Source organism: Xyrauchen texanus, chromosome 10, assembly GCF_025860055.1.
Source record: "Xyrauchen texanus isolate HMW12.3.18 chromosome 10, RBS_HiC_50CHRs, whole genome shotgun sequence".
Lineage (NCBI taxonomy): Eukaryota > Metazoa > Chordata > Actinopteri > Cypriniformes > Catostomidae > Xyrauchen > Xyrauchen texanus.
Window position 1 is genome coordinate 34,729,023 of NC_068285.1, and position 27,627 is coordinate 34,756,649.

At 37.8% G+C, this 27,627-nt stretch overlaps 2 protein-coding genes across 3 annotated transcripts; one reads left to right on the forward strand and one right to left on the reverse strand.

The window, feature by feature from the left end:
• Positions 1–1,848: 1,848 nt before the first annotated feature.
• LOC127651055 (ATP-binding cassette sub-family F member 1-like) lies at positions 1,849–23,443 on the forward strand. Of its 2 annotated transcripts, XM_052136757.1 has the most exons (27): positions 1,849–2,023; positions 2,285–2,331; positions 2,657–2,728; positions 2,907–3,033; positions 3,165–3,205; positions 3,300–3,425; positions 5,094–5,153; positions 5,426–5,530; positions 5,632–5,691; positions 7,330–7,401; positions 7,510–7,608; positions 8,240–8,362; positions 9,428–9,528; positions 9,655–9,740; positions 10,869–11,008; positions 11,100–11,248; positions 13,628–13,711; positions 13,832–13,956; positions 14,040–14,152; positions 14,237–14,408; positions 19,198–19,272; positions 19,432–19,502; positions 20,875–20,907; positions 20,992–21,160; positions 21,241–21,305; positions 21,400–21,472; positions 22,668–23,442. In XM_052136757.1, the coding sequence occupies exons 1-27, from the start codon at positions 1,966–1,968 to the stop codon at positions 22,832–22,834; spliced, it is 2,613 nt and encodes an 870-aa protein (XP_051992717.1). In that variant the 5' UTR covers positions 1,849–1,965; the 3' UTR covers positions 22,835–23,442. The 2 variants fall into 2 exon arrangements, with proteins under 2 accessions (XP_051992717.1, XP_051992718.1); XM_052136758.1 differs by lacking the exon at positions 5,094–5,153 and having other exon boundaries at positions 22,668–23,443.
• An 18-nt stretch (positions 23,444–23,461) lies between these two features.
• On the reverse strand, positions 23,462–26,857 carry mrps18b (mitochondrial ribosomal protein S18B). Its single transcript, XM_052136759.1, has 7 exons — positions 26,694–26,857; positions 26,329–26,497; positions 26,149–26,246; positions 24,229–24,297; positions 24,080–24,146; positions 23,914–23,973; positions 23,462–23,786 (listed from the first exon to the last, which is right to left on the reverse strand). Exons 1-7 carry the CDS (start codon positions 26,766–26,768, stop codon positions 23,590–23,592), a joined length of 735 nt encoding a protein of 244 aa, XP_051992719.1. The 5' UTR covers positions 26,769–26,857; the 3' UTR covers positions 23,462–23,589.
• Positions 26,858–27,627: the final 770 nt, after the last annotated feature.

Below are 27,627 nucleotides of genomic sequence, written 5' to 3' on the forward strand. Positions count from 1 at the left end.
AACTTGCACTGTAACAGCAAAGGCCAAACCTCTTTAGGCCAGTGGAGTGTGGAAGCAATTCGCTCAAACACGCTAAAATATGAATCAACTTCTGTTTCCCGAAACTGCGGCACAAGAGAAATATGTCTACTGACCTCAAAATTGGTTCCCACCGAACCAGGCCCTGCCGAAGCATCAGCGGCCTGTAAGGGTTGCACAACTGGAACAGGTGTCACTTTGGCTGCATTCAATTCAAGTTCACGCAGCTTAATCTGCGTCTCTGCCTCGATTTCGAGTCTGCGGATTTCAAGTCGAAACTCCATATCCGTTCGACGGACTATCGCCCGTTCACGTGTCTCCATCTGGAGTCGCGCTATGCGAACCTTCAGTCGCGCATCACCTCCTGTAGACTTGTCTGAGTCCGGCGAAAAAGGATCGAAGGGCGGAAAAACGGCTTTGACTTCAGAACCCTCCATCTCAGCCGTCTCGCTCTGCTCCTCCTCATCAGGACGACTGTCAGCACCAGGGAAGACTTCCCCGTCACCTGCAGGCAACACTAAAACACCCCGTTCCACCAACCTTTGGGACACAGTAGACCTAATCTCTTTTTTAAGCCGCTGCTTCGAAACAGACATCTGAAAATGAGCAGCGATACGTAGCAAATCATCTTTCCCACATTCATCTAACTGCTCTACTGTAGGTGCACTCACAAAGGTGTCTAAATCAAAATCAGACATACTTGCTCCTGTAGCTAAAGTATTAGAGCACACACACTGCCTTGTACAACACTAATCTCTTCAAAAAAAAAAAACTGAACATGGATATTCCCCCATCCACCCCAGCAGTAATCAATATCTCGGAAAAAAAAATATAATAATATTTATGAAATATCCCGGACGAGCCCCCATTTAATGTTATGAACCTTAAAAGGTCTAGGGCAGATACCGTAACATTTATATATAGACATACTGCTGAAGGTGAGATGTGGTGGAAAAATACATGACAGTCTCTTATTGAAGGAAAAGATGAACTGGTCTTTATTTACAACAAGCCGAAGCCACTGAATCCAGTCAAAGGAACAACAATAAGGTGTGCTATGTACAAAATAAGTAGATGAACAAATAAACAATAAATGAGAAAAGAACGAAAGCGGCGCCAAAGGAAAGAACAAAATGTAACAAAACAATCCCTAATCTAAACCTAATCTAACCAAAGAAAGGGGTAGAAAATAAACCGAAAACTTCGGTGCACACGGCATCTTTCTCAGTTCTGATACACTGCAATCCGCAGTTTATTTCCACTTCAAGAATGTTGTGGAAACATTATTTTCTTTTGTAATATATTTTTTATTTACTTTTTGGGAGCAAATGGGTATGCAAAAATAATGTTTGCTGTAGTCTCCCATTCACCCCTTTGAAGTTTCTATGGTTTACTTCCACGTTTCAAGCCCGTAAATGTGAAAAAGGTCGAATCCACTGCATGTTGACTAAAGTTTTATTATCCTTATTACGTGTGGTGCTATAATTACACAGTCAAAAGGCATCATAATGCCAGTACTATTGTAAGACTTGTAAGACAGGTGATGATGAACAATGGAGTGGTTCAACCCACACTGTTAATGCATTTTGACTGTGTAATTAAATGTATTAATTTTATTATAATTTTTTTTATTATTTGAAAAATGTATAATTATATATATATAAATACATTTTAATTGTGGTTTAAAAAATTTACAACAACTTTTTAAAAGTGACGACTTTTTCTTTGAAAAATATAATTATCGGCACTGTAAGTGTAGTATCTTCACTGGCCTGAGTGAGGGTGTGGCGCTGTCGCAAACTGAGCTCCCGGCGTTTGAGTGTCTGTGGCGGTGATGTGAGATCAGTGTGCTCGTGCGCATTCTCAGCTGCGATCAAATACATCCCTCAATCAGATTTGGCACACACTGTTTTCATTCCTTGTTAGAAAAAAAGATTTAGCAGAAAAATGCCAAAGAAATCAAAAGAAGTAGCTGAATGGGAATGTGATGACAAACCTCAAACAGGTAACAGCTTGATAATAATAACGACACGGATCTGAAACAGCTAAACGCATGACACTTAAATCAATTTAAATGTACGGTCAGTTTCAGTACGAAGACAGTGTTGGTGCGAAGTTTGATATTTCAAAATCAATGCATCATTTGTCAGTATGTAATAATTGAAGTTGATAATTTGATGTTTTTTAGTGTATTGAGTCATTTGTGTTGAATTTGAGTGCACAGAAGTACAGTAATTAACACAATTATTCTTATTTTGCTTTTTAGATAAACTTATCAAGAAAGGAAAAAACGATAAGAAGGGCAAGAAGAGTGTAAGTCTTCATTGGCATTGCTTTTCAGATATGATGTGATCACTAGCACAGTTTTAGTCATTGGTCCTGGTTAGTCCTAGTAACAGTAACATTTATATAATAAAAGTAGATGTAACAATTTATGATAATAAGAATATTTCTGTATTATACTATTAAATAATTACAATTACATTGTATAGTTTATAATTAATGTAATACTTAAGTAATTAATTTATGTTTTTTTTATCAAATGTAAAAAACAAAAACAGATCAACATTGGCATCATCTTAATAATGGCATCATGAATGATGTTGTTCTGCATTGTAATTTTGTTTCATCCTGGCAGTTTTTTGAGGAGCTGGCATCCGATAATAAACCTGAGAAAGGGCCACCAGTAAAAGAGACACAAGGCAAACAGGTGCAAAGTTTACATTTCTTGAAATGCATTTAATTAAATTCTAACGGGTTAAAAAAATTATATAATTTAAGTTAAAAAAAAATCAACCGTGTTTTGCCTTTATTTCCAAAGTACAGTCAAAGAAGCATGACTGTCAGACAAGTGTTTGTTTGTGAATTGACTTGTTATTTGCTGTTAGCCTCAGAAGAAAAAGAAAGACAGGCGGAAAGGGAAACCAGGAGACGATGATGGTGATGAAGGTGAAGAGGTCATGCAGCGTCTCAAGAAACTGTCAGTTCAGCCCAGTGATGAAGAAGAGGAAGAGGGTAATGTCGTAAATTCAAATTTTCCCTCATAAATTCAGCTTTGACATGTTTCTGTGTTCTCTTTAACATGTTCTTGTTTCGATTGTGTCAAATACATTACATCACATATTTAACTTATTTTTATTTTTCAGTTGTTGCTCCAGTCAAAGGTGGAAAGATAAACATGAAAAAAGTGAGTTCTTTTTATTTTTGGGGGTACTTTAATTTTCTGTGCTGTACTTATCTGTATGTGTATTTGTTATATTGTATGTATTGTACATTTACAGGGTGGCAACATATTTGCTGCTCTGAATCAGGGTCAGAGTGATGATGAAGAGGATGCTGGTGGAGATGATGATGATGATGATGATGATGAGAAGGATGATAAACCCAAAAATAAGAAGGGATCTAAGGTGAGTGAGTGCTTCCATTATGCATTTAAACTGCGAGAAATGATGTCCTCCTTATAACTTTTAAAGTAATCAAAGTTTTTCATGAAAGTCATGTGTTTGTTCAATTTAATATTTACCCTTTTAAGTGGTCTAATGATATTACCTTTAAAGTATAGAGTACAACAGTCTGGTTCCGGAAGTAAAAATCCCATAAATTTTTTCTGTAGACTAATTGATTTGACCAATTTCTTACAAACCTTTAAAGACAGAACTACCGTGAGCTCCGAGGTTGTTCATCGATGGTGTGTTCTTCCATTGAAGCCATCAGTCCACATTAACTTCATATCAACTTCATTGTTTTAAAATCATGTATAATAGCGGAGTTCCTGGGGAACAACTACACTACCCATAGTCCAACAGAGAAAGATCCACCAATCAGAGAACTGTGGCCAAGAAAGACCTCCAAACAAGCCCGGAAAAGACCCCCGATTACATACTGTGAAACACGCAACCGAGTCGGTCTCCAGTCACCTTAAATATATTGTTTCTATGCTTGTAATCAACAACCTAAAATCAAATCAATAGTTTTGTATATTTCCATTCTTTTATATTTGATTACGTCATTCGCAATACTTTGTGGGATTGTAGTCCGTGCCCTCATGAAAGACGTTAAGTACACATGCTTGTACCTTTGTCTTTTTGTACGATTTTGCTTCAAAACAAAGTGTGTTATGTTGTGATTCACCTCGGATCTGGTTGATTTGGCTCCTGCCTTTATGAAGGATTTAATCAAAAGTCTATGGAAGAAATAAACGGGGAAAATATGAACCTAGACGCTGAAAAAGTGGGTGGGATCTGATGTGCTCTATTACATTTCTAACTATTTGTAGGTATATTATATTTACCAAAAAGTACCTTGGAACTACAATGTTTTTTGGACACAATATCCTTTGAAGTATCTGTACCATGATAATACCATGTTAAATGGATAAAATGATTATTCATTACCATCATTTGTTTAATCACTTTTAATGAACTAACCCTTTAACATTCAGTAGATACTACATAACTCGTCCTCTCTAACACTGTTTATTCATTCATCATTCATTCCCTTCATTTCTTAACATTCCCTGCATTTTTCCAGGTGTACCAGTACCTCCAGTGAGCTCTTATTTGTACAGTATTATTCACAAGACATTGTTATTCATGTCATCTTTCCTGGTTCAGGGCTTTTACTTTTAAAGTGAGTGGATCACATAATTTTTCATTCTTGCATTAAAGAAACAGTTTACCTAAACCTGAAAATTCCGTCATTAGCTACTCACCTTCATGTTATTCCAAAAACCGTATGAACCCATATCTTTCTTTTGTCGAACACAAAAGCAGAAGTTAGGCTGAATATTAGTCTCAGTCACCATCTACTTTTATTGTATGGAAAAAAGAGAGTCTTACAGGTTTGGAACGACATGAAGGTGAGCAAATGATGACATAATTCTCATTTTTGGGTGAACTATCCTAGTAAGGCTCATCCAGTTTTCTATATCATACCAGAAAATCATTTTACATGGAGTCACATTATGGAACAAGAAGTGAAAAAAACATGGTGATGAATGCTGCTGAAATTTAAATTGAATTTCTACATTTATAAAGACATGCGCCTGTTTCTGTACATGTATGTGTGTGATTCAGGAAGTTGAGATGGTAACCAAGGGCAAGAAAAAAGATAAGGCTAAACCTAAAGTAACAAAGGTGGGTACATGGGATCTTTTCATAAGCTGCTTATATTCTTATCCATAGTTTTCTTTTCTTGACTCTTCTTTTTGGGTATCAATCTTGCTTTCTTTCTTGCAGTTTTATCTTTATTGCTACACGAAGGCAGTGCTTCATACATTTGGAAACTAACTACTTTCTGTACATTTCCAGTCTGTTTGATTAAAAAAACATATCCTATGGTGAGCGGTGCTCTGAACACACGTTTCCTCTGTCAGGATCTTTGGTTTACTCTGTTGTCTCGAACACAGGAGGCCTCTGAGGATGAACAAGATGAAGGGCTGGAGAAGAAAGGTGAGAATGAAAACAAAGGAGTAAAAAAGTTCAAAGGGAAGGATGATGCTAAAGCATCTAAGGTGAGGTTCACTCTTGTTTTGATGGATGGATGGGAGTTATTTTGAACAGCCGGTGAATGTGTAAGTGTGTGTAACCTGATGGACGTCTTCATGTTTGGCAGGAGGAAGATGAAATGGAACAAGAGAAATTTCAGAAGAAAGGCAAGAAGGTGCCACCCAAGGTCAGTGAAAGCTTGATGCTATCACTACATCGTAGATTGACAATGGCTCTGTTCTAAAACCTAGTAAGCTGCCTCAATGCCTGCATAAGCTATGTTTCTGTTTAAGTTGTGAATTTAATTTATGCAAAAACCATAATAACGCTAAAACAATATGCGGATAAAGCCATGGTTCCATCCCATGTGTTCAAAAGATCAAAATCGCCACATTTTTAGTCCAATTATTAATTATTCAGTCACATGACTTTTTTTAATGCACATCTTGAATTCCTAATAAATTCAACAGGAGTTTATTCTGTAAATGACATCATAGTTTATGCACATTTCTTCTTATCCAAATTTTGTATGCACATTTTGGATAATTTATTTGCATCTTGGTGTTTCCATACAGCAGTTTTTATGTGATATTTCAAAATGTGCATTAAAATACGTTGATGGACATCCAGCTATGTTAGGCAGCTGTCTTCTAAGGCAGCATCTTAACTTAAATGGGACCTCATAAGTGACTGATTTGGAATGCTCTGCATAGGCAGCAACTTGACTCACAATGAATCCCTATAAAGCAGGACTATTCAACTTCATTGACAAGTGGGCCAGATGGAACATTTCTTCAGAGCATGCGGGCCATGCAATTTCAAAATCATTGAAGTATTTTGTTTATTTTGTCATGTTATAGTAGGCCTTTAATATTTGTCCACTATATTAATAAAACATTTGTGTTTATGGCGCTCATTTGTTATCATATAATATTTTCAGAAGAAAATTCTGAAAAAAAGATAACTTGAGACAAAAAAAATCAACTAAAAAGTGCTCTCAAAATTGGTAAATCAGTCTGATACACAAAATATTATTAAACCATGGCAGTGAAGTTTGTTATAGATGCAATGATTCAAACTTTGATTTCAAATAGATTGTTTCCTTGACCAAATTAATAAATGTAACAGTTATTATTCTCCAAACTCACACTTATCAGTCATCCATAATTTTAGTTAATTAATCTTCCCATAACAATTATTTGAAGCGCAACCTCTGAAAGCATCTAAAAAAACGCTGTGCTCCTGCCTGAGAGACACTGTAAAAACAACGAGGCGTAGTGCGACATCAGTCTAGAGCAAGTTTGCAAAGGAAAACAGTGTGAACAAACACAAAGCGTGTTCGGTGTGAACAGCCCCTAAGACAAATGACAAACTCACGCAGGCCACTGAAAATTTCAGTTGGCCAAATTTGAACTACAGGCCGCAAGTTAAATAGGCCTGCTATAGAGTTGTAGGTTAGCATGTTGCTAAGCTAATGACGAAATACTCTATTTGATAAGCTTGAAAATATATATCACACACAGATATTTGATAAAATATTCTGTTTCTAATCAATACTTTTCTGTATTGAATGAATGATACCTACTTGCATATGTATTTAGAATAAAAAAAACTATCTCGTTTCGGCCTCCATCTTGGATTTGTTTTTTGTTTTTCCACTGAGCTTGGTGAAATATGCTTTAGGACTGCCATAGGAGTGAGCCTTAACATAGAGGCAGCACAATAGGTTTCGGAACAGAGCGAACATGTCTGCATGTTGAATGAAAATTAACGGTGTAGCAAAATGTTCAGGGTTAAATACGTTTGTTTTGTTGTATGTTTTCAGAAAGGGAATCCCGCTCGCCCTCCTCCTAGTGATGAAGAGGAGGAGAAGAGTGATGGCAATGACACAATGATGGTACAATAACATTCTACTTTTTCTTGTATTCCAAATATTTATCTTATTTAATTACTTTCATTCGCTATGTCCTTTTTGTCTTCTAAATGTTATTTTGCTGTATGGTAGTGTGCAGAGGATGTGCTCATGGCTGAGCAGGCCAGTGAAAAACAAGAGGATCCCTTCGCTAACATGAGTAGAAAAGAGAAGATGAAGAAAAAGAAAACGGTAGTTGCTCCATGATCCCATGGCGTGGTTGAAATAAAATTATTGTTTGTGATTTTATTGTGAAAATATTGATTGAAATGTTTTTGATATTTAAAGGAATATTTAACTCAAAATGCTAATTCTGTCATAATTTACTCACCTTCGTGTCGTTCCAAACCGGTCTGACTTTTATTTTTGTTTAATTAATAGGGACAATACATAAAACTTTCAAATCAGTTTTTAATTCTGGTGGTAAATTATTCCACACCTGTCTAAATCTTGTCTTTCGTATTGCTACTCTGCAGTTGTGTCTTTCTTCTACGCAATACAATTGGAGATATATTCCGGTCCATCTTTTCAATGCAATAGCAGTTGATAGTGACCCAAAAGTACCATAAAAACAGTCCATGCAGCTCATGTGTCATATTTCAAGTCTTCTGAAGGCACATGATATGTTTTGATGAGAAACAACCTGAAATTTAAGGCACTTTTTCAGTGAAAGTCTTGACGTTGTTCAATGTGAGAAACTCGTTCACAGTGGCTCGTGTGTTCACGGGAGAACTTGCATTATTTTTAGCACCAAATGAGTGCATAAAATGCTGCTATTGGGGGGGGCACTTAATTTTCTTGTTTGTTTGTTTTTTTTTTCCAGATGGAGTTTGAGCGTCAGGTGGCCAGTGTGCGTGCTCAGAACGCTATGGAGGGAGACTTCTCCGTCTCACAAGCTGAAATGTCCTCACGCCAGGCCATGCTGGAAAATGCCTCAGACATCAAGGTTAGACCTCTGAGATGCTGTTCTTGGCAACATCTGATCGCTAAATATTGATCGTATCGAATAGCACTTGACCACATTAAATGACGCTTAAACCACTTCGGAGGTGTTGAGGGATGGATTCTAACCACAGTCAAAGAAGGTGTAAATGCAAATGCGTTTTATGACACAACTACGTAAGTAATAAAATTGATGGTTATGCTACAGTCATCCATTTTTAAAGGTTAATAAACTAACTTGTGGAATTCATGCAAGATTGAGTGCATGCTGTCATTTAGTTCAAGGTTTAGTTCACTCAAAAAGTAAAATTCTCTCATCATTTACTCACACTCATGCCATACCAGATGTGTATGACTTTCTTTCTTCTGCAGAACACAAACAAGATTTTTAGAAGTATATTTCATTCCTGTAGGTCCATACAATTCAAGTTTGTAGATCAGACCTTTGTAGCTTTGTAGATTGATAGTAAAAAAAAAAAAAGGACTTAACTATTGATCTGTTTCTCACCCACATCTATCCTATCACTTCTGAAGATGGATTACTTTTATGTTTCCTTTGTGATTTTTGGAGCTACAAATGCCTGATCACCATTCACTTGCATTGTATGGATCTACAGAGCTGAAATATTCTTCTAAAAATCTTTGTTTTTGTTCTGGGATGGCATAAGGATGAATAAATGATGAGAATTAAAAAAATGTGGGTGAACTATTCCTTTAAAGTGCTGTGTTGTGGGATCTAAAATGTTCAGTGAAGAAGAAAATGACTGTAAGTGATGAGAATTATTATTGTTTTTAAATTTCACTAAAAGATGTAAAATTCTCAGTTACCTCAGCCTCTGATGTAACATGTACGCAGTGTTTTCCATTTTGCATGGCTAACTTTGATCGGATATACTTCCGATCACAGAGGAGATACATTTGACTGCAAGGTGTGAATGCAATCCTTCAAAAAAATATCCAGAGACTATCTGGATATTAAACGCATGTTAATGCAATTATATTGCATTAATATTGGGCCGTTATGTCTTATTTGTTACTGAATGATTTTTGTTTATTGTTGTGTTTTTAGTTGGAAAGATTCAGCATTTCAGCTCATGGTAAAGAGCTGTTTGTTAATGCAGACCTTCTGATAGTCGCTGGGAGACGGTATGGTCTCGTTGGACCAAATGGGTGGGTTGATACATTTTGATGCATTTTTCATATCACAGCATGGCATTTTCAATTGCTTATTCATTCTGGACATGTTACACTCCTTAAATTTGTTTTATTTCTTTCATTTTTGTGTTTAAATCACAGGAAAGGAAAAACTACTTTACTGAAGCACATTAATAACAGAGCTCTAAGCATTCCTCCAAATATTGACGTGCTGCTTTGCGAACAAGGTACAGCACCGCTAAACTTTTCACTTCTTTTTTTGGGTTAAGCGCACAGTTTTGGGGATATTAGTGGGCTTTCACACAAGTTTGATTGACCACATTTTATGAAAGCCATGTTAACTCGCTCACTGAAACCATACTCCTTTCATTATCTTTGTACATCATCTTTTCACAATGTCCATACTGCTGCAAGGGTGATGCATGAGTGTGATGGAGCGGTATCAGAGTAATCCTGAAGCAAAAGAAAACAATGAAATTAATAAAAGCCCACTCTTTGCTCCTGGCAAAATTGTGCAATTTCACTTCCTCATCCATGCTCTCTGCACTGCTCACATACTCTGGTCTGAAAATTTTAGGTTGATGTGAACACAATCAGAAACTAAACTTCCATTTATATAACAGATTTTGTGACTATGTTGTGCTGTGAAAAATTTTATTGATGTGAGATTGGATGTTGTCCTTGACTTTTTTGTGACTTCCTGGATGAGTCATCGCTGTGCTCTTGGAGGAATTTTGGAAGGTGTGCCACTTCTGGAAATGTTCACTGCTGTGCCAAGTTTTCTCCATTTGGAGATAATGGTTCTCACTGTGGTTCTTGGGAGTCCCATAGCCTTTGAAATAGCTTTGTAACCCTTCCCAGTCTGATGCATTTCAATCACCTTTTTCCTCATCATTTCTGGAATTTCTTTCCACCTTGGCATAGTGTGCTACTGGGTGAGACCTTTTAGCCAACTACACGATGCTGAAAAATATCTATTTAGGTGTTGATTTGATTGAACAGGGCTGGCAGTCATCAGGCCTGGGTGTGTCTAGTCCACCTGAGCCCCTTTATGAATGCAGTAAAAAACAGTATCATTTAAAAAACTGTATTTTGTGTTTACTTAGATTGCCTTTTGTTTTATGTTCGATATTGTTTGACTTTTTGAAACAATTTAATATGAGATATACACAAAAACAGATGAAGTCAGGACAGGGGACAAATACTTTTTCACAGCACTGTACTTTCATTGAGGACAAAAAGTAGTTTGCAAACGTTTAGTGATTCGCGAAGCACAGTGTAAGAGGGGGTAAATTTGATCTCCGGTTCGTACTCCAGCAAGCATACCAATTTTGAAAAGTTTTGATGTTCCTCAGAGGTGGTGGCGGATGACACTCCTGCAGTTCAGGCGGTGCTGAAGGCAGACACACGCAGACTGAAGCTCATGGATGAGGAAAAAAGGCTGCAGATTAGACTGGAGAAAGGAGATGACAGTGTTTCTGAGAGACTTGAGAAGGTCCAATATATGCACATCATAGAGATCCTTTGAATATACTGATCTGAATAGTGGAAGACAAATGTGTGTGCATGTTTGTGATCTCACTCAGGTATATGAGGAGTTGAGGGCGATCGGAGCAGCGGCTGCAGAGGCTAAAGCTCGTAGGATCTTGGCTGGTCTGTCTTTCACTTCAGAGATGCAGAACAGACCCACCAAGAAGTTCTCAGGTGGATGGAGGATGAGAGTGTCATTGGCCAGGTGAGCACAGCAAGGTTAAAAGTAGAGGTCGACTGATAGTGGATTTTGCCAAGATAGACAACTAAGGTGTTGGGAATGCCATTAACCGATTAATCGGGCAATAGTTTTTAAAATAGATTCATAGAATGTTAAAATTTTTATTATTGTTTCCTTACTATGAGGGGCACAAACATAAAGGCCTACAAGAGTCCAAAATAAATAAAATCCCAGATGCAGTTTATTGTTCAACCAAATCCCAATTATAATAAAAAAAGATTGTCTGCTTAACATGGGACTTTTAACAAAAAAAAAAACAAGCCTGAAACACCGGGTACTCTTATTTTGAATTAACAGGGACTTGTAGAAACAGGAAATTCTAACAGTAGACCCCTCCAGTGCCCAGCACAGAGGAACACGGAGGAGTAAAAAAACTAAACTATCAGCATAGATTTTTGCAGAAAACCGATAGTTCCAAAAAGTAACTTTTGGCTTATTAATCGGTAAAATCGATATATTGGTCTACCACTAGTAAAAAGCAAGTTTTCTGCATTAATACAGTCATGAGAAATTAGACATTTAAGCAATAATATTGTTATATTGTAATTGAATGGAGTGCAATTTTTTCTTCACATTCAAAGCATTCTGTTATCACTCCACCCTAGTTTCACTCCAGATATTTTCGTTTCCACTACCAACTCGCTCCACACTTACCCATTCTTACCAATTCTAGAAAGACAGACAACACTGATGTGTTCACTTACAATAACCTGCTTCTTGCTTGAGGCAAAATCACACAACTCCACTGCAATTTCACTCTACACCACTCACATACTCTGGCCAGGAAAACCACTTACACTCACTGAGCTCTTTATGCCCAATGTAGTCTTCTGCTGTTGTAGCCCATCTGCCTCAAGGTTTGACGTGTAGTGCATTCTGAGATGCTATTCTGCTCACTACAATTATACAAAGCGGTTATCCGAGTTACCGTAGACTTTCAGCTCGAACCAGTCTGGTATTCTCTGTTGACCTCTCTCATCAACAAGACATTTCCATCCAGAACTGACCCTCATTGGTGTTTTTTTTTGTTTCTGGCACCATTCGGAGTAAACTCTAGAGACTGCTGTGTGTGGAAAAACCCCGGAAGATCAGCAGTTACAAAAAAACTCAAACCAGCCCATTTGGCACCAATCATGCCATGGTCCAAATCACTGAGGTCACATTTTATACCCATTCTGATGGTTGATGTGAACTAGAGGTCGACCAATAGTGTATTTAGCTTATTATGATAACTAAAGGCATAAGTGTACTTTGGTTGTCCGCATTGCTGATTGTTCTGTGCACCGTATGCGTGACTCAAATTTCATCATCCGCACAGTACGTGTAGCCTGACCGCAGCCCAGATTTCTCAACTTGCAGACACGGTCCTCATCTGTGCAAATCATCTGCGCATACGCTGGTCATTGACTGTAAAAGCAGCTGTGGTGGGCATGTGTCAAACACGTTCATATTCAGAAGAGTATACTCAAAGGCAACGCGGTCGCCTGGGCGCTAAGTATAAACCAAGTATTCCGGGCCTTAAAGTGGTGGAAAAGGATGATAACCAATTAAATGTTAAATTGGTCTGCACTTATATAGCGCTTTTTGAAACCTTAGAGGTTACCAAAGCACTTGACACTGTGTCCCAATAACCCAATAACCCATTCACACACTTATACACCAATGGCTAATAAACCGGCTGATAGCATTTTAAAATCGATCTAATTGATAATAAAAAATATCTTATCCTTTCCTTACTATGAAGCGCACAGATATTGAGGCTGCAAAATTAATAAAATCCCAAAAGCAGTTTATTATGCAACCAAAATCCCAAAAATAACCAGAGAAAATAAGATTTGGTGCATACACTGGGGAATCTTATTTTGAAATTACAGAGATTTGTCTCCGTCACAATGCTCTATATCCAAGTGTTTACCAAATGAAGCTTTTTATAGCCTTTAGATTCACCAGATGAAGAGTTTATGTATATATTTCACCAGATGAGGTTTATTGACAAGGAATGAATAAAACATTTTTCGGGGAAAAAATATCAATAAAATATCAGCAACTGTCGGCATATATGTATTTTTTCTGATAACCAGTTCCAAAAAGCAACTACTGGTAACGATTAATCCGTAAAACCGATATATCAGTCTACCTCTAATGTGAACTCTAACTGAAGCTTTCTGAACAGTATCTGTGAATATATAGGTGACTAGGTGTTTCTAATAAAGTGCTCTGTGAGTGTACACCGAAACAAGCGGAGTGATACAAAGTCAAATGTCCTAGTACTCTTGGTAGGTTGATTTGCCAATCAAATTGGAGGACTGGAAATTACTTTTTATCTGTTCCTTTCCTCTAAAGAGCGTTGTTCATGGAACCCACTCTGCTGATGCTGGATGAGCCCACAAACCACCTGGATTTGAACGCTGTCATCTGGCTTAACAAGTAATTAACACATGCTTAAAATAATGTGATCAAATTAACCATTCAAATTGATCGTATTTATCTCTTCAATTTCAGTTATGTTCACAAATCACAATCATATCCTTTATTTTTCTCTTAAAGCTATTTGCAGAGTTGGAAAAAGACACTTTTAATTGTGTCCCACGACCAGAGTTTCTTAGATGATGTCTGTACAGATATCATTCACCTGGACTACCAGAAACTCTATTACTACAGGGGCAACTACTGTGAGTGTCTTATCTAAATGTGGAGCATAAAAGGAGAAGTTTAACAGAATCTTTTTGTATTTTATGTATGCTTTATCTCTTAGTGACGTTTAAGAAGATGTACGTTCAGAAACAGAAAGAACTCCTAAAGCAGTTCGAGAAACAAGAGAAAAAGCTCAAAGACCTGAAGGCTGGAGGAAAGTCCACCAAACAAGCTGTGAGTTCTTGACTTTTTCCTCGATCTTTGCATGATTTGAGTTTTCTGAAGGACTGCCACTAGTTCGCCATCATTCATTTTCAGGAGAAACAGACGAAAGAGGCTCTGACGAGGAAACAACAGAAGGGCAAGAAGAAAACTCAAGATGAGGAGAGTCATGAGGCCACAGAGCTCCTCAAGAGGCCGAGAGAATACACTGTTAAATTCACCTTCCCTAACCCCCCTCCACTCTCGCCACCAATTCTTGGCCTGCACAGTGAGTTGTAGGCCTATGTTTCTATTAGGGATGTGCACGGTTAACGTTTCTAAACCATGAGGTTCACTGAAAAGTTTTTTGTCGGAAGTCGGTAATAAAGAATGTTTATTGCAATGGAATTTCCTTTAACACTGCTCAAAACAGCAGCAAATAAAGTGCATAGTAAGCTATAAGCCTAAATAGCACAATACATTGATTTTTAAATGATTAAATCTCACATTAAATTCAAACAAAACTAATCAAATAATATACTGCCTGTATATGCGCTCTGCCCTGGCAGATTCACAAATTCGTGAGGCAGCGAAGCCTCTTTTGGCTGCTTTGATTTTTAAATGGTTTAAAATCTGTATAAGAATGGTCTAAAATATGGCATTGAATTGTCTAATTTTTGTATGTATATATGCACACAGAGCAAAAAGGCAAAAAACATACTGTTACCTTTTATCTGTTTACTGTTACGTGCTGAAACTTTGCTCAGTGAAAAACCAACTGGAACCATGATTAATGGTGTAACAGTTGCATGTAATCCTCTTTACAACTTCTTCAGAACAATGCAGCACAACAAATGAAACACAACGCAGGTTTCATGATGCAATCATAGAAATTGAAGTTCTTTTTAACTTGCATTCAAAAATGCAGCGATCCTGCACTGGATGTTGAAAGAAAAAACTGTGAGATTCAGTACAACAGTCAAAGACGTCCGTCCAGTGCTTGTTAACACTGCACATAAGATGCACATAAAAGCATGTTTGAACAGCATCTGACCCAAACCCCGCCGGAAAACACAACGGTTTCCCGGCACGCGTTGAGTTGGGTTGAAGGCCTCTATTGCATGTGAGTAACCGTATAAACCGTATGTAGGTATTCGAATAGTGGTGCGTCCAACGGTTAACTGAATGGCAACTATCCGTGTACATACCTAGTTTCTGTTTCTCATCACTTTGATCCATTCAGGGTTTCTGCAGGTCTGTAAAAAGTCTTAAATTGTCCTTTCGCAAATTAAGGCCTTAAAAAGGTCCTAAATCGGAGCAACAAGAATTGGATGAGATTGATTGGATTCTCATTGCATTTAAGTTGTTTTAAAGTAGAGTAATTTCTAGGCATGAATATCCCACATACTAAATTAAATTTGCTGTCTCTAGGACACACACTACAGCGCCACTACCAGGTAAAGAAATTCCCTTTTTTTGTACGCATCTTTTGAACCATTTTGCATGTAATTCAGTCCTCCTCCTGATGATACAAATGGACTGCTTAAATTAAAAGTCCACCCATTACAGTGGCCGCCATCTTGGATGTTGACATTTATTGTTATCTTGTATACTTATCCTTCAAACTTTGCCCGATTTGCCTAAGCAGTGGTTTAAAATATTCTCCAGACTGATGCACAGAATTAATGATACCGATTTTTGATTTTGTTGAAAAGTTACATTAACACAAATTGAACGAGTTCAACATAAAGTGAGGCTGTGTCTTCGCAACAGTTTGTCGTATTTAAACTAAACTTGGTATGCTTTATCAGGACCATGATCTGAGGGTCCACGCAAAGTTTGGTGACAGCACCACCTTTGGGACAAGAACTTTTTAACTGTATGTTCTAACAGGGCCGGCCCGTGGCATAGGTGACATAGAATCCTGACTGATGGCGATCCATTCTTGGCTTATTAGTGCTCGGAGTTGGTCACAATATGCGGGCTTCTGTTTGTCCACTCACCTTTTGAGGATTGACCACAGGTTCTCTATGGGATTAAGATCCGGGGAGTTGCCTGGCCATGGATCCAAAATGTAAATGTCCTGATCTCCGAGCCACTTCATTATCCCTCTTACCTTGTGTTGTGGTGCTCCATCATGCTGGAAAATGCACGGAGCATTACCAAATTGCTCCTCGATCATTGGGAGATGTTGCTCTTGCAGGATGTTTTTATACCATTCTTTATTCATGGCAGTGATTTGGGCAGAATTGTGAAAGAACCCACTCCCTTGGATTAAAAGAAACCCCACACATAGATGGTCTCAGGATGCTCCATATGGTAGCGTTCACCTATTCTTCTCCAGACTATCGATTTTCCAGATGTCCCAAACAGTCGGAAGGGGCTTCATCAGAGAAAATATCTTTGCGGCAGTCTTCTGCTGTCCAATGCTTGTACTTCCGGCAGAATTTCAGTCTGTCCTTGATGTTTTTCTTGGAGAGAAGTGGCATCTTTGCTGCCCTTCTTGACACCAGGCCATTGTCCAAAAGTCTTCGCCTCACTGTGCGTGCAGATGCACTCACACCAACCTGCTGCCAATATTGAGCAAACTCTGCACTGGTGGTGACATGATTCCATAGCTGACTCCTCAGAAGAAGACGGTCCTGGCACTTGCTGGACACTCTGGGATGTCCTGAATCCCTCTTCACTGCAGTTGAACCTCTCTCCTTTAAGTTCTTGTTGATCTGGTAAATGGTTCTTTGAGGTGCAATATTCTTTACAGCAATTTCCTTACATGTGAGTCCATTTTGATGCAAAGTTATGATCGCTGCACGTCTTTCTTTAGAGGTAACCATTGCTAACAAGAACACAATTTAAGAAGCACTTCTTCCCTCCTTTTATAGCAATCAGTCTGCTCTTATAATCCAATCAGAATGAGTGATTTCACCTGACTTGTACTTTTTCACACTTTCCCAGGTGCTGCTGATATGATTAGTGAAATGATGTTAGCTGGTCATTTTGTGCCAGGACCAAAAAAACTGTGAAATTTTGGCTTTTGCCATAATTTAAAATGCATCTGCACAATAATCTAGAAACAATGTGAATCAACACCACAACAACTGAAGCAGAAAACTTTGTGAAACACAAAATCTTATGTCACTGCCAATACATTTGGCCACGGCTGTAGGCGGGTGCCGAGGGCGCAAAATGACAGAGGGTGCCACATGAGAGGAATTTTATTTATTGTCAGAAGTTGTCCTCTCTTGACAAAAGTGTGCTCCTCTACCCCTTTGTTAAGCAAAAAAGTTTCAGTAACATCCTTTCAGTGCTGATAAATTGTTACATGAGGTGACCATAGGTCCTTTTTTTTCGGACCTGAGTGAGATTTAACTTTTTTTTGTGTTTGATACGCTCATTAGTTTTCACGTGTTTGTGTCCTTATGTGATTATTCTGGCTGAGAGTAGCAGGGAGTGCACTTTCAGAGTACCGATTTTACACACTTGCACACCCACCCGCGATGTATGTGTGCTTGTGAAAAAGATCACATGTACATTTATTCATTTGCCAAATGCTTTTATCCAAAGCGATTTTACAAAAGAGGAATACATTATAAACTAATCATCAAGGAGACAGTGGTACGAAAAGTGCTGTATTACAAAGTTTCACTATCATCAGAATAGTAGTATTCAAAACAGATTAAAGTGCATCAAGAGTTTTCTTTTTAGTGACTGGTTAAGTGCTCATGGAAAAGATGTGTTTTTAGCCGTATTTGAAGACAGAAAGTGAGTCAGCTTCACGGATAGATTTGGGAAAGTCATTCCACCAACGTGGTACGATGAAACCGAAAGTCCGGGAAAGTGTTCACTAGATGTGCTCTGCCACTCTCAGCAAGAAACACTTTGTAAAGCACGTTCCCATCTCTGAGAATGATTAAATGGAGCATCTGTTTCTTCACATTCTGTCCTGACTATGACCTTGGCATGTCTCTTTTTTTTTTTTTCCTACCAATTTGGCATGCCCAATTCCCAATGTGCTGTTAAGTCCTCATGGTTGCATAGTGATTCGCCTCAATCTGGGTGGCGAAGGAGCCACCTGGATCCTAGCTGCCTCTGCGTCCGAGACCGTCAACCCGCGCATTTTATCACGTTGAGCTGTTGCCATGGAGTCATAGTGAGTGTGGAGGCTTCACGCCATCCACCGCTCCACTCACCCCACCGAGAACGAACCACATTATATCGACCATGAGGAGGTTACCCCATGTGACTCTACACTCCCTAGCAACTGGGTTTGGAGACCTGGATGGAATCACTCTGCACGCCCTGATTCAAACTAGCGAACTCCAGAGGTGGTAGACAGCGTCTTTCCCACTGAGCTACCCATGCCCCTGCCATGTCTCTTTGCCGTTCGTAGATCATGTCAACGGAGTGGCACAGTGTGTACATTTCTGTAAATGTATATATTATTGGCTAATCTAGGACAAGGGGTTTAGATATTAGAATCAGAGCGAGGTTCTTCTAACAACAGAAAAGAAAGTCATATGCTCCTTTTGTTGAGCTTCTAGTTTTAAGACCAAAACGTATTTAAATAAAATCTTGCTGTTACATGTTTGTGGTGATCACTTTTATTTTATTCCAGAGCTTTGAGGTATATTTGTGGGTGTTGTTTAAACTATTCAAGTGAAACAGTAGTGTCCTAGAGGAATATAGCTGATACAGTGTTCTGATCAGAAGGTAAAAGTTATTTCCTCATACTGGTGGTTAGGGGAGGAGGTATTTAAGCCTTGTCGTATTTAAAAAAAATTGTAAAATTATTTAAAAAGTAATGGATATCTGTTAAGTTGCATTTTAAAACTTTGAAGTGTTACTACAGTATACTGTATATATGACTCTGATGTGTTCATTTACATTTAGAGAACAATGCGGTGACATCGTGTTCCCTTAAATTTATTAATTAAATTTCCTTAAGTTGGTCTTAAAATGGTCTTTAAAAAACATTTAGCTTCATATAACCTGCAGAAACCTTGTTCATTGTTGCATCTTTTATTAAACTTTTGGGATCAATGATAAATTTGGCTATATTCTCTCTTCCACGCACATAGGTGTAAACTTCAGTTATGAAGGCCAGAAGCCTCTATTCAAGAATGTGGACTTTGGAATTGACATGGAGTCCAGAAGTAAGTCACACAAGTTTACAGAAAAATGGCTGCCCAATGTAAGCGATGGTGGGAACGGCAACAAAATATGTTCAAAAGTGGACTTTCTAAAGTGAACAGTTCTGAAACGGTCAAAAGGGTTTCAATCCAGCTAACATTGAGTTAATTTTATCTGTTCAGTATGTATAGTTGGACCCAATGGTGTTGGGAAGAGTACACTCCTTTTGCTTTTGACTGGGAAATTAACTCCTGTAAGTACCTCTAAATATATATATATATATATATATATATACACTCACCTAAAGGATTATTAGGAACACCATACTAATACTGTGTTTGACCCACTTTCGCCTTCAGAACTGCCTTAATTCTACGTGGCGTTGATTCAACAAGGTGCTGAAAGCATTCTTTAGAAATGTTGGCCCATATTGATAGGATAGCATCTTGCAGTTGATGGAGATTTGTGGGATGCACATCCAGGGCACGAAGCTCCTGTTCCACCACATCCCAAAGATGCTCTATTGGGTTGAGATCTGGTGACTGTGGGGGCCATTTTAGTACAGTGAACTCATTGTCATGTTCAAGAAACCAATTTGAAATGATTCGAGCTTTGTGACATGGTGCATTATCCTGCTGGAAGTAGCCATCAGAGGATGGGTACATGGTGGCCATAAAGGGATGGACATGGTCAGAAACAATGCTCAGGTAGGCCGTGGCATTTAAACGATGCCCAATTGGCACTAAGGGGCCTAAAGTGTGCCAAGAAAACATCCCCCACACCATTACACCACCACCACCAGCCTGCACAGTGGTAACAAGGCATGATGGATCCATGTTCTCATTCTGTTTACGCCAAATTCTGACTCTACCATCTGAATGTCTCAACAGAAATCGAGACTCATCAGACCAGGCAACATTTTTCCAGTCTTCAACTGTCCAATTTTGGTGAGCTCTTGCAAATTGTAGCCTCTTTTTCCTATTTGTAGTGGAGATGAGTGGTACCCGGTGGGGTCTTCTGCTGTTGTAGCCCATCCGCCTCAAGGTTGTGCGTGTTGTGGCTTCACAAATGCTTTGCTGCATACCTCGGTTGTAACGAGTGGTTATTTCAGTCAAAGTTGCTCTTCTATCAGCTTGAATCAGTCGGCCCATTCTCCTCTGACCTCTAGCATCAACAAGGCATTTTCGCCCACAGGATTGCCGCATACTGGATGTTTTTCCCTTTTCACACCATTCTTTGTAAACCCTAGAAATGGTTGTGCGTGAAAATCCCAGTAACTGAGCAGATTGTGAAATACTCATTCCGGCCCGTCTGGCACCAACAACCATGCCACGCTCAAAATGGCTTAAATCACCTTTCTTTCCCATTCTGACATTCAGTTTGGAGTTCAGGAGATTGTCTTGACCAGGACCACACCCCTAAATACATTGAAGCAACTGCCATGTGATTGGTTGATTAGATAATTGCATTAATGAGAAATTGAACAGGTGTTCCTAATAATCCTTTAGGTGAGTGTGTGTATATATATATATATACACACTGTGAATACATGTACAGTATATATACTGTGTCGGATTGTTTTCATCATGGCATTAATTGTGGCATTATCTGTATTTTTATTTTAGATAAAAGGAGAGATGAGAAAGAACCATCGATTGGTAGGGAAAAACAGTTTTGTAGTTCAGTATACATTTTTACCTTTCCTTGACTTATTCGTTTTCTTCTTCTGCGTGTGTCTGTAGAAAGTAGGTTTCTTCAACCAGCAATATGCTGATCAGCTGAACATGGAGGAGTCTCCCACAGAGTACCTCCAGAGGAATTTCAACCTTCCTTACCAAGATGCCAGGAAATGCCTTGGTCGCTTTGGTTTAGAGAGCCACGCACACACCATCCAGATCTGCAAACTCTCTGGTAAACACTGTAGGATTGCATTCAGGCATGATTTTTAAATATATGCTGTCCTTTGTAGACTTTTTTTTTTTTTTTTACAGGTGGTCAGAAAGCAAGAGTGGTATTTGCAGAACTCTCCTGTCGGCAACCTGATGTCCTCATTCTTGTAAGCGGTTACTTCATGTTTTAATGACTTATATTCATAAAAAAATGAAGGATATAGAGGTTTAATCTCTTAATTTCTCAATGCAAACTAACAGGATGAGCCCACTAACAACTTGGACATCGAGTCGATTGATGCACTATCAGAAGCCATCAATGAATACAAAGGGGGTATGTATGTTATTTCTTTATTTTTACTTTCCTAAATAGTACAACTTTTATTCAGATATAATGGCAAATACTATATACTTATTAGTACACTTATACATTTGCAGCTCAATAAAAACATGACCGAGTAAGAAATTCACATTTACATGAAATAACCTCCAGTCTTGATGTAAAAACATGAATGTGTATGATGAAGATGCAAAATGGCTATTTGGCTAAACATTCTTGGTGTTTTTGTCTTGTTTTTACTTGACAAGCAAACTAACAGAAGATATTTTCTTGTTTTCAGATAAATCAAACTAAATTTAGTGATGTTTATGCTTAAAACATGAGAAAACTATATGGCAATGGGGTAAGAAAAATAAACTTAATTCAAAGGGAAAACAAGTTTATTTTTTTTACCCCAAAATTCACCCAAAAATGAAAATTATCTCATTTACTCACCCTCATGTAATCCCAAAATGTTTCAGCTCTGAAGATTTGAAGCTCCAAAAAGTACATAAAGGCAGCATGAAAGTAATCCATACAACTCCAGTGGTTAAACTTCTTCAGAAGCAATATGATAAAGTGTTTTTTTTTTTTACCATAAATCTCCACTTTCACATTCTCTCGTTTTTTGGCGATTTGTATTCTTCATACATATCATGCACCTACTGGGCAGGAAGGAGAAAATATAGGAAAAAAGGACTTAAATATTGATTGTGTGTGTTTCTCACCCACACCTGCCATATCACTTCTAAAACTGGAGTCTTATGTATTACTTTTATGCTGCATTTTTGTGCTTTTTGGAGCTTCAAAGTTGTGGTCACCATTCACTTGCATTGTATGGACCGACAGAGCTTAAATATTCTTCTAAAACTCTGTGTTTTTGCAGTGTAGGTCGTATAACAAATATAGTGGGTTATTTTTTTCTGATTTACTTTTTAATCAGGCTAATTGTCCTGTCGGGCAACTCAAATTCTCTTTCACTTGCCCCTTCAAAAATCCACTTGTCCCGTACAAGTGTTCATTTAAAAGAAAATCCTGCAAAATTGTTATATATATATATGATATAGATATAGATGCAATGTTGATTTTGCTTTCTAAAAGTTTCTGTTTGCAGGCGTGCAAATGTTCCTTCTAAACTAGGATGTCCTTGAGTGGTTTTGAATATGAAAATCAAAGGGCAAAATATTTCTAATCCAAAAATCTCCTTTAGCTGTGATAATTGTGAGCCATGATGCCAGGCTGATCACTGAGACCCAGTGCCAGCTGTGGGTGGTGGAGGACCAGACAATTAACAATATTGATGGAGACTTTGAAGACTACAAGAGAGAAGTGCTGGAGGCTCTTGGAGAAACCCTGGTCAACAAGCCTAAAGAATGAGTGACAGCTGGTGTTAATGGCAAGGATGTCAAACTGTGTCACTGAAGGGCCGACTGGTGGATGCTCTGCTTTTTTGTTTCCCAAGCCCTCAATTGAAACTTATAAAAGGTTGTCTCTTTAAATTGAAAGATCAGGCGGAGTAGCCGCATGCAACCGGTCTAGGGTGATATGCAGAAACCACAAAGTAGCCGTGTGGGTATAGGATGTTTTTTTGGGGGAGAGTATTTTACTCACAAAATTGTTTATCTTTTTATTCAGGCCATATCATTACCAGCTTTGTTCATCTGTGTGATGCAATGCTATAAAACACATGTAATAGATCACCACATAGGTCTTGTCAAAGGCTTGAGGTGTGCAGTTTGATAACTTGTATACATGTATGCACCTTTTGCATTAAACCACTGTTGCAGAATGAATACTTCAGCTCAGATCATGATAAAATCCTTTTATGATGGATTTTGCTACCATACTGGACCAGCTGTTTTTTTAGTTTTTTTTTAGATAGAATTCAACCTCTCTTTTAAATGTTGACAAAAATACATAACTATTGACTGACTTGAATTTAAAGAATGCATCCAAATGTTGTCATGTAAAAGCAAATAAAATGATTTTTGCAACAAATTCTAGTTCTTTTTGGAGGTTTTATTTCTGACTTTGAACCTGTAATACATTTTATAGGAAATGTACACATCCTTTGAAGCATCATTATGTAAATGAATAATCTGAATGAACTTTCAACAAGATTCAGAGGTAATCTATTTCAGATAGGCTTTGTAGATCCTCTTCACTCGCACCAATTCTCGCTCATCTGGTTTAATACTGCCGTACCATGGATACCACGGTTCTCCTGAGGTGAGAGAGGATGGGGCAGGCGTTTGTCCTACAGCGCCGTGGGTATTCGAGTAGTCCTCTTTTGAATAGTCGACATGAGGTAACTGGCCAGGAATTAAACCTTAATGGAAAACAAATGACAGCAAAGCATCACATTACCACTTATACATCAAATCGTGTGTTGATGAGGTTCTCCTTTACAATAGGATTTATTATCTGGAATTGTAGCAACTGAAAAGTCAATTTACCGTGATCTCTAGCTGTCTCAATGGCCTTGTTAAGAATTTTCTGTTGTTTCATGCACACACCTGGAAACATTTTAAGATTTAAGAGTGACAATCAGCTTATCTAAGGATCACGTGATCATAAAATGATCCCACAGCGTTGTACTGAGACAAACATGAGGGACGTTACCTGTTCGAGTGGGATCATAAACGAATCCTGTTTGAGGACTAATAAACTGCTGCAAAAGGTTCACATTCTGCAGAGAAATACACCATGTATTCAAGCATAAAACTTTTGTTATTCGAAAACCATTGTGATGAAGAGGGCTGACAACACACCTTGTAATGGATAATGACATTCGGATCACGGCAGATGGGACATGGGTTCCCACAAATTTTATCTCCTCTCTATATGAAAACAAAATGAATTATTTCAATGATCTAATTAGTTTAATGAATGCACTTGAACATAACTCATGTAGGCTTAAAAGGGATAGTTCACCTAAAAATGTAAATCCTCTCATAATTTATTCACCCTCATGCCATCCCAGATGTTTGACTTCAGAGCACAAAGATTTTTAGAAGAATATTTCAGCTCTGTAGGTTCAAACAATGCAAGTGAATGGTGACCAGAACTTTGAAAGCTCCAAAAAAAGCTGAAGTGATCCAATCAGTTTTGGGTGAAAACAGACCTAAATATAACACCTTTATCACTGTAAATCTTGAAGGCAGTCTCCTTGGCGATCATGATCTCAAACTCGATTCCTAGCACCATCTAGTGTTCTGCACATGCATCAAACACTAGGAAGTGTAATCGTGTCTGAAATCATGATGGTGGCTACAGACTGCAATGGCAAAATGTGATTTCGAGATGCACTTATTTAAATGTAACTCCTTTCCTGACAAAGCATTTTTTAAAAACCATAAAAACACTGCTTAATCTGAGAAACGCTGATAAGAGAGCAACGGCCAAACACCTCAACCTAAGAGCTGTTCACACAAAACGCTTTTGCAACCATCCAGTTTACCATGTTTTTCTATGTTAACAAGCGCTAGATGAATGTCTCAAATGCTTTTGCTGTGTTTTGTTGTTTATTCAGCTTGTTTATTGTGTTTTTTAGATGCCTTGTCAAGATTAAAAGGAATATTCCGGGTTCAATGCAACTTAAGCTCAATCTACAGCATTTGTGGCATAATGTTGATTACCACAATTTATTTTGACTTGTCCCTTCTTTAAAAAAGTAAAATTCGAGTTGCAGTGAGGCACTTAAAATGAAAGTTGCCAATTTTTGGAGGGTTTAAGCAGAAATGGAAAGCATATGATTTTATTAAAGCAGTTAAATTAATTATTCTGTTAAAACTCATGTATTATTTGAGCTGTAAATTTGTTTAAATCATTTTTACAGTCGTTCCAGTGGTTGTTGGCATTACATCGTCATGGTAACGAAGTAGTAAAATTGGCTATAACGTAACACAGAAAAGGTTAGTAAGTGATTTTATCACACTAGAATCATGTTTACATGCATGTCTTGGGTCTATACTTTTAAACAGTGAGTATTTTAATGTTAAACAATTGGCCCCCATTCACTTCCATTGTAAGTACCTCACTGTAACCAAGATTTTTACTATTTTAAAGAAAAGGAGAGACGAGTCAAAATAAATTGTGGCAATTAATATTATGCCACAAATGCTGTTGATTGAGCATAACTTGTATTTAACCCAGAATATTCCTTTAGAAGAACTTCTTCAACCTTTAAACGTGTCTCCAGACACTTGCTTTCTGTTATACTGTTTTTGTTGCGCTGCATTTTTTAGAACAATAATGTGATTGGTCAGTGCTTTGCAGTCTGCACACATTAACAATTTTAATGCAGTTTTAGCACTCAAATGTGTTTTTATGTTTTTATACAACAAATATTTGCATTTGAATTTGACAGCACTAGTCTGTTCTCAACCAAAAAGTGACTGGAGTTATACGAAATACTTTTATGTTGCCTTTTTGGAGCTTAAAAGTTCTGGCCACCATTCACTTACAAGAGTTAAGATATCCTTCTAAAAATCTTCATTTGTGTTCTGCAGTAGAAAGAAAGTCAGACACATCTGGGATGACATGAGGGAGAATAAATGATGAGAGAATTTTTTGGGTGAGCAAACACTTTAACAATTCAATATGATAAAAGATTATAATACAATCAACAAAAGTTTATGGACTAAGAAAGGAATCTAAATATAAAAAAGCACAAATAAATATTTGCATACAATGCAGGTCTTTCTTGTCTTTTGAGGAGGGATGCCGCCTTTATGGTTCCTTCTGTAGTCTGACCAAACAGGCTTTGACCCATAGCGCTCAATATACTCTACAGAAAGAGACAGGGTTTAAGGGCTGTTTCAATCACTACAACCACAACTGTTTTCTTTTAATTACCTGACCGTATGTACCTTCACTTTCTAAGTAGTCCCATGGTCTGTCTGCATATCTAGAAAGTGTCTCAGCTGATTCAGTGCCATCAGCAGATGATGATGATGATGATGATGATGAAGAAGAGAAACGAGCATTCACCCACTGGACTGGAGCAATACTTGAGGTTATTTTCCACTCACGAATGCACTGAAATATAAAACACGAACCTATTATGCTCAAAACTTTGCACAAAGGTCAACCTTTTTTTTTTTTTATCTTGAGTTGCGTTCACGCGATCACTAGAATGAGATTAAACTTCATCCAAATCATCCGTATTGGTCTATCCTGTTTAAAAAAAAAATTAAGCACTTTAATGGAATGCTGTTACATGTATTCAACCAACCGGTGTTTGAAGATGTCTTTGTAAAAGAAAAGTGCGACAGACTAATCTTCCAACGCGCTGTATGGGGGCTGCCATTTTGTCTTTCTATCGACTGTAGAAGTTGAGGCAGAGACTGTTTAGCCCGAGACGTACCACTTGTATTAAAAATAAATGGGAGAGAAACGGATAAGATGCCGGATGTAGAAAAGGCAACCCCGCCTTGCAGGTAAAAGTGCCAATCAGCTTTTAGATACAGACGTCGCCAGTCAACTACAACGCGCATGGAGATGTACTGCATAGGCAAATCCCAGTACAAATTTGAACCCAATACAGATACATACAGTAAGCACATTTCACAACCCAAGTAGTAAAATGTCACTGCCCAGCCCACATAAATATTTATGTTCAATCTACACATTCATAATTAGTCATTAATTTACAATTGTACATTGTTTTTATTTTATTTCTTTACATAACACAGTATCTTTTTAACTCATATATATAAAGCCACTGATGCTAGAGCCTTCTCTTGATTATTTATTTATTTATTTATAAACACTTACTTTAGTGATCAAAACACAAAAACAACAATAGAGTTGATAATAAATTGTATTGCTTCAAAATGTTGCCAGCCCCAGTGGCGTACTTGATGCGCTTATTTATTTTTTTACAACTAGATGGCAATACATTGAACATTGTATATAAGCGTCGGGTACTGAAGCCATTTTCAATACATTTGTAATGAAAGCCCGTTGCCTTAGAAAGCTTAATTTCCTATCACTAGCTGCTGCTTGTATCTACTGAGAATAGTTCAGGTTGTAGTCCGCAAACCCACAACAGAATGTGCCATGGGTTGCCCGTACAACATAAATTACACACAGTCATACAGTAAACGTGACATTTGTGACTGTATTGAAGCATCATCATTAATGTTAGCCACAGACCTAGTTTTGTA

Bases quoted from the DNA above. Each gene is read 5' to 3' on its own strand.
- LOC127651055 (XM_052136757.1), top strand. From the start codon at position 1,966: ATGCCAAAGAAATCAAAAGAAGTAGCTGAATGGGAATGTGATGACAAA. The intron at 5,154-5,425 runs GTGGGTACATGG...TCTCGAACACAG, and splicing joins CTAAACCTAAAGTAACAAAG to GAGGCCTCTGAGGATGAACA. The intron at 7,402-7,509 runs GTACAATAACAT...GCTGTATGGTAG, and splicing joins ATGGCAATGACACAATGATG to TGTGCAGAGGATGTGCTCAT.
- mrps18b (XM_052136759.1), bottom strand. From the start codon at position 26,768: ATGGCAGCCCCCATACAGCGCGTTGGAAGATTAGTCTGTCGCACTTTT. The intron at 24,147-24,228 runs GTGTGTTGTCAG...ATTTCTCTGCAG, and splicing joins ATGTCATTATCCATTACAAG to AATGTGAACCTTTTGCAGCA. The intron at 23,974-24,079 runs GTAACGTCCCTC...AAATGTTTCCAG, and splicing joins TTATGATCCCACTCGAACAG to GTGTGTGCATGAAACAACAG.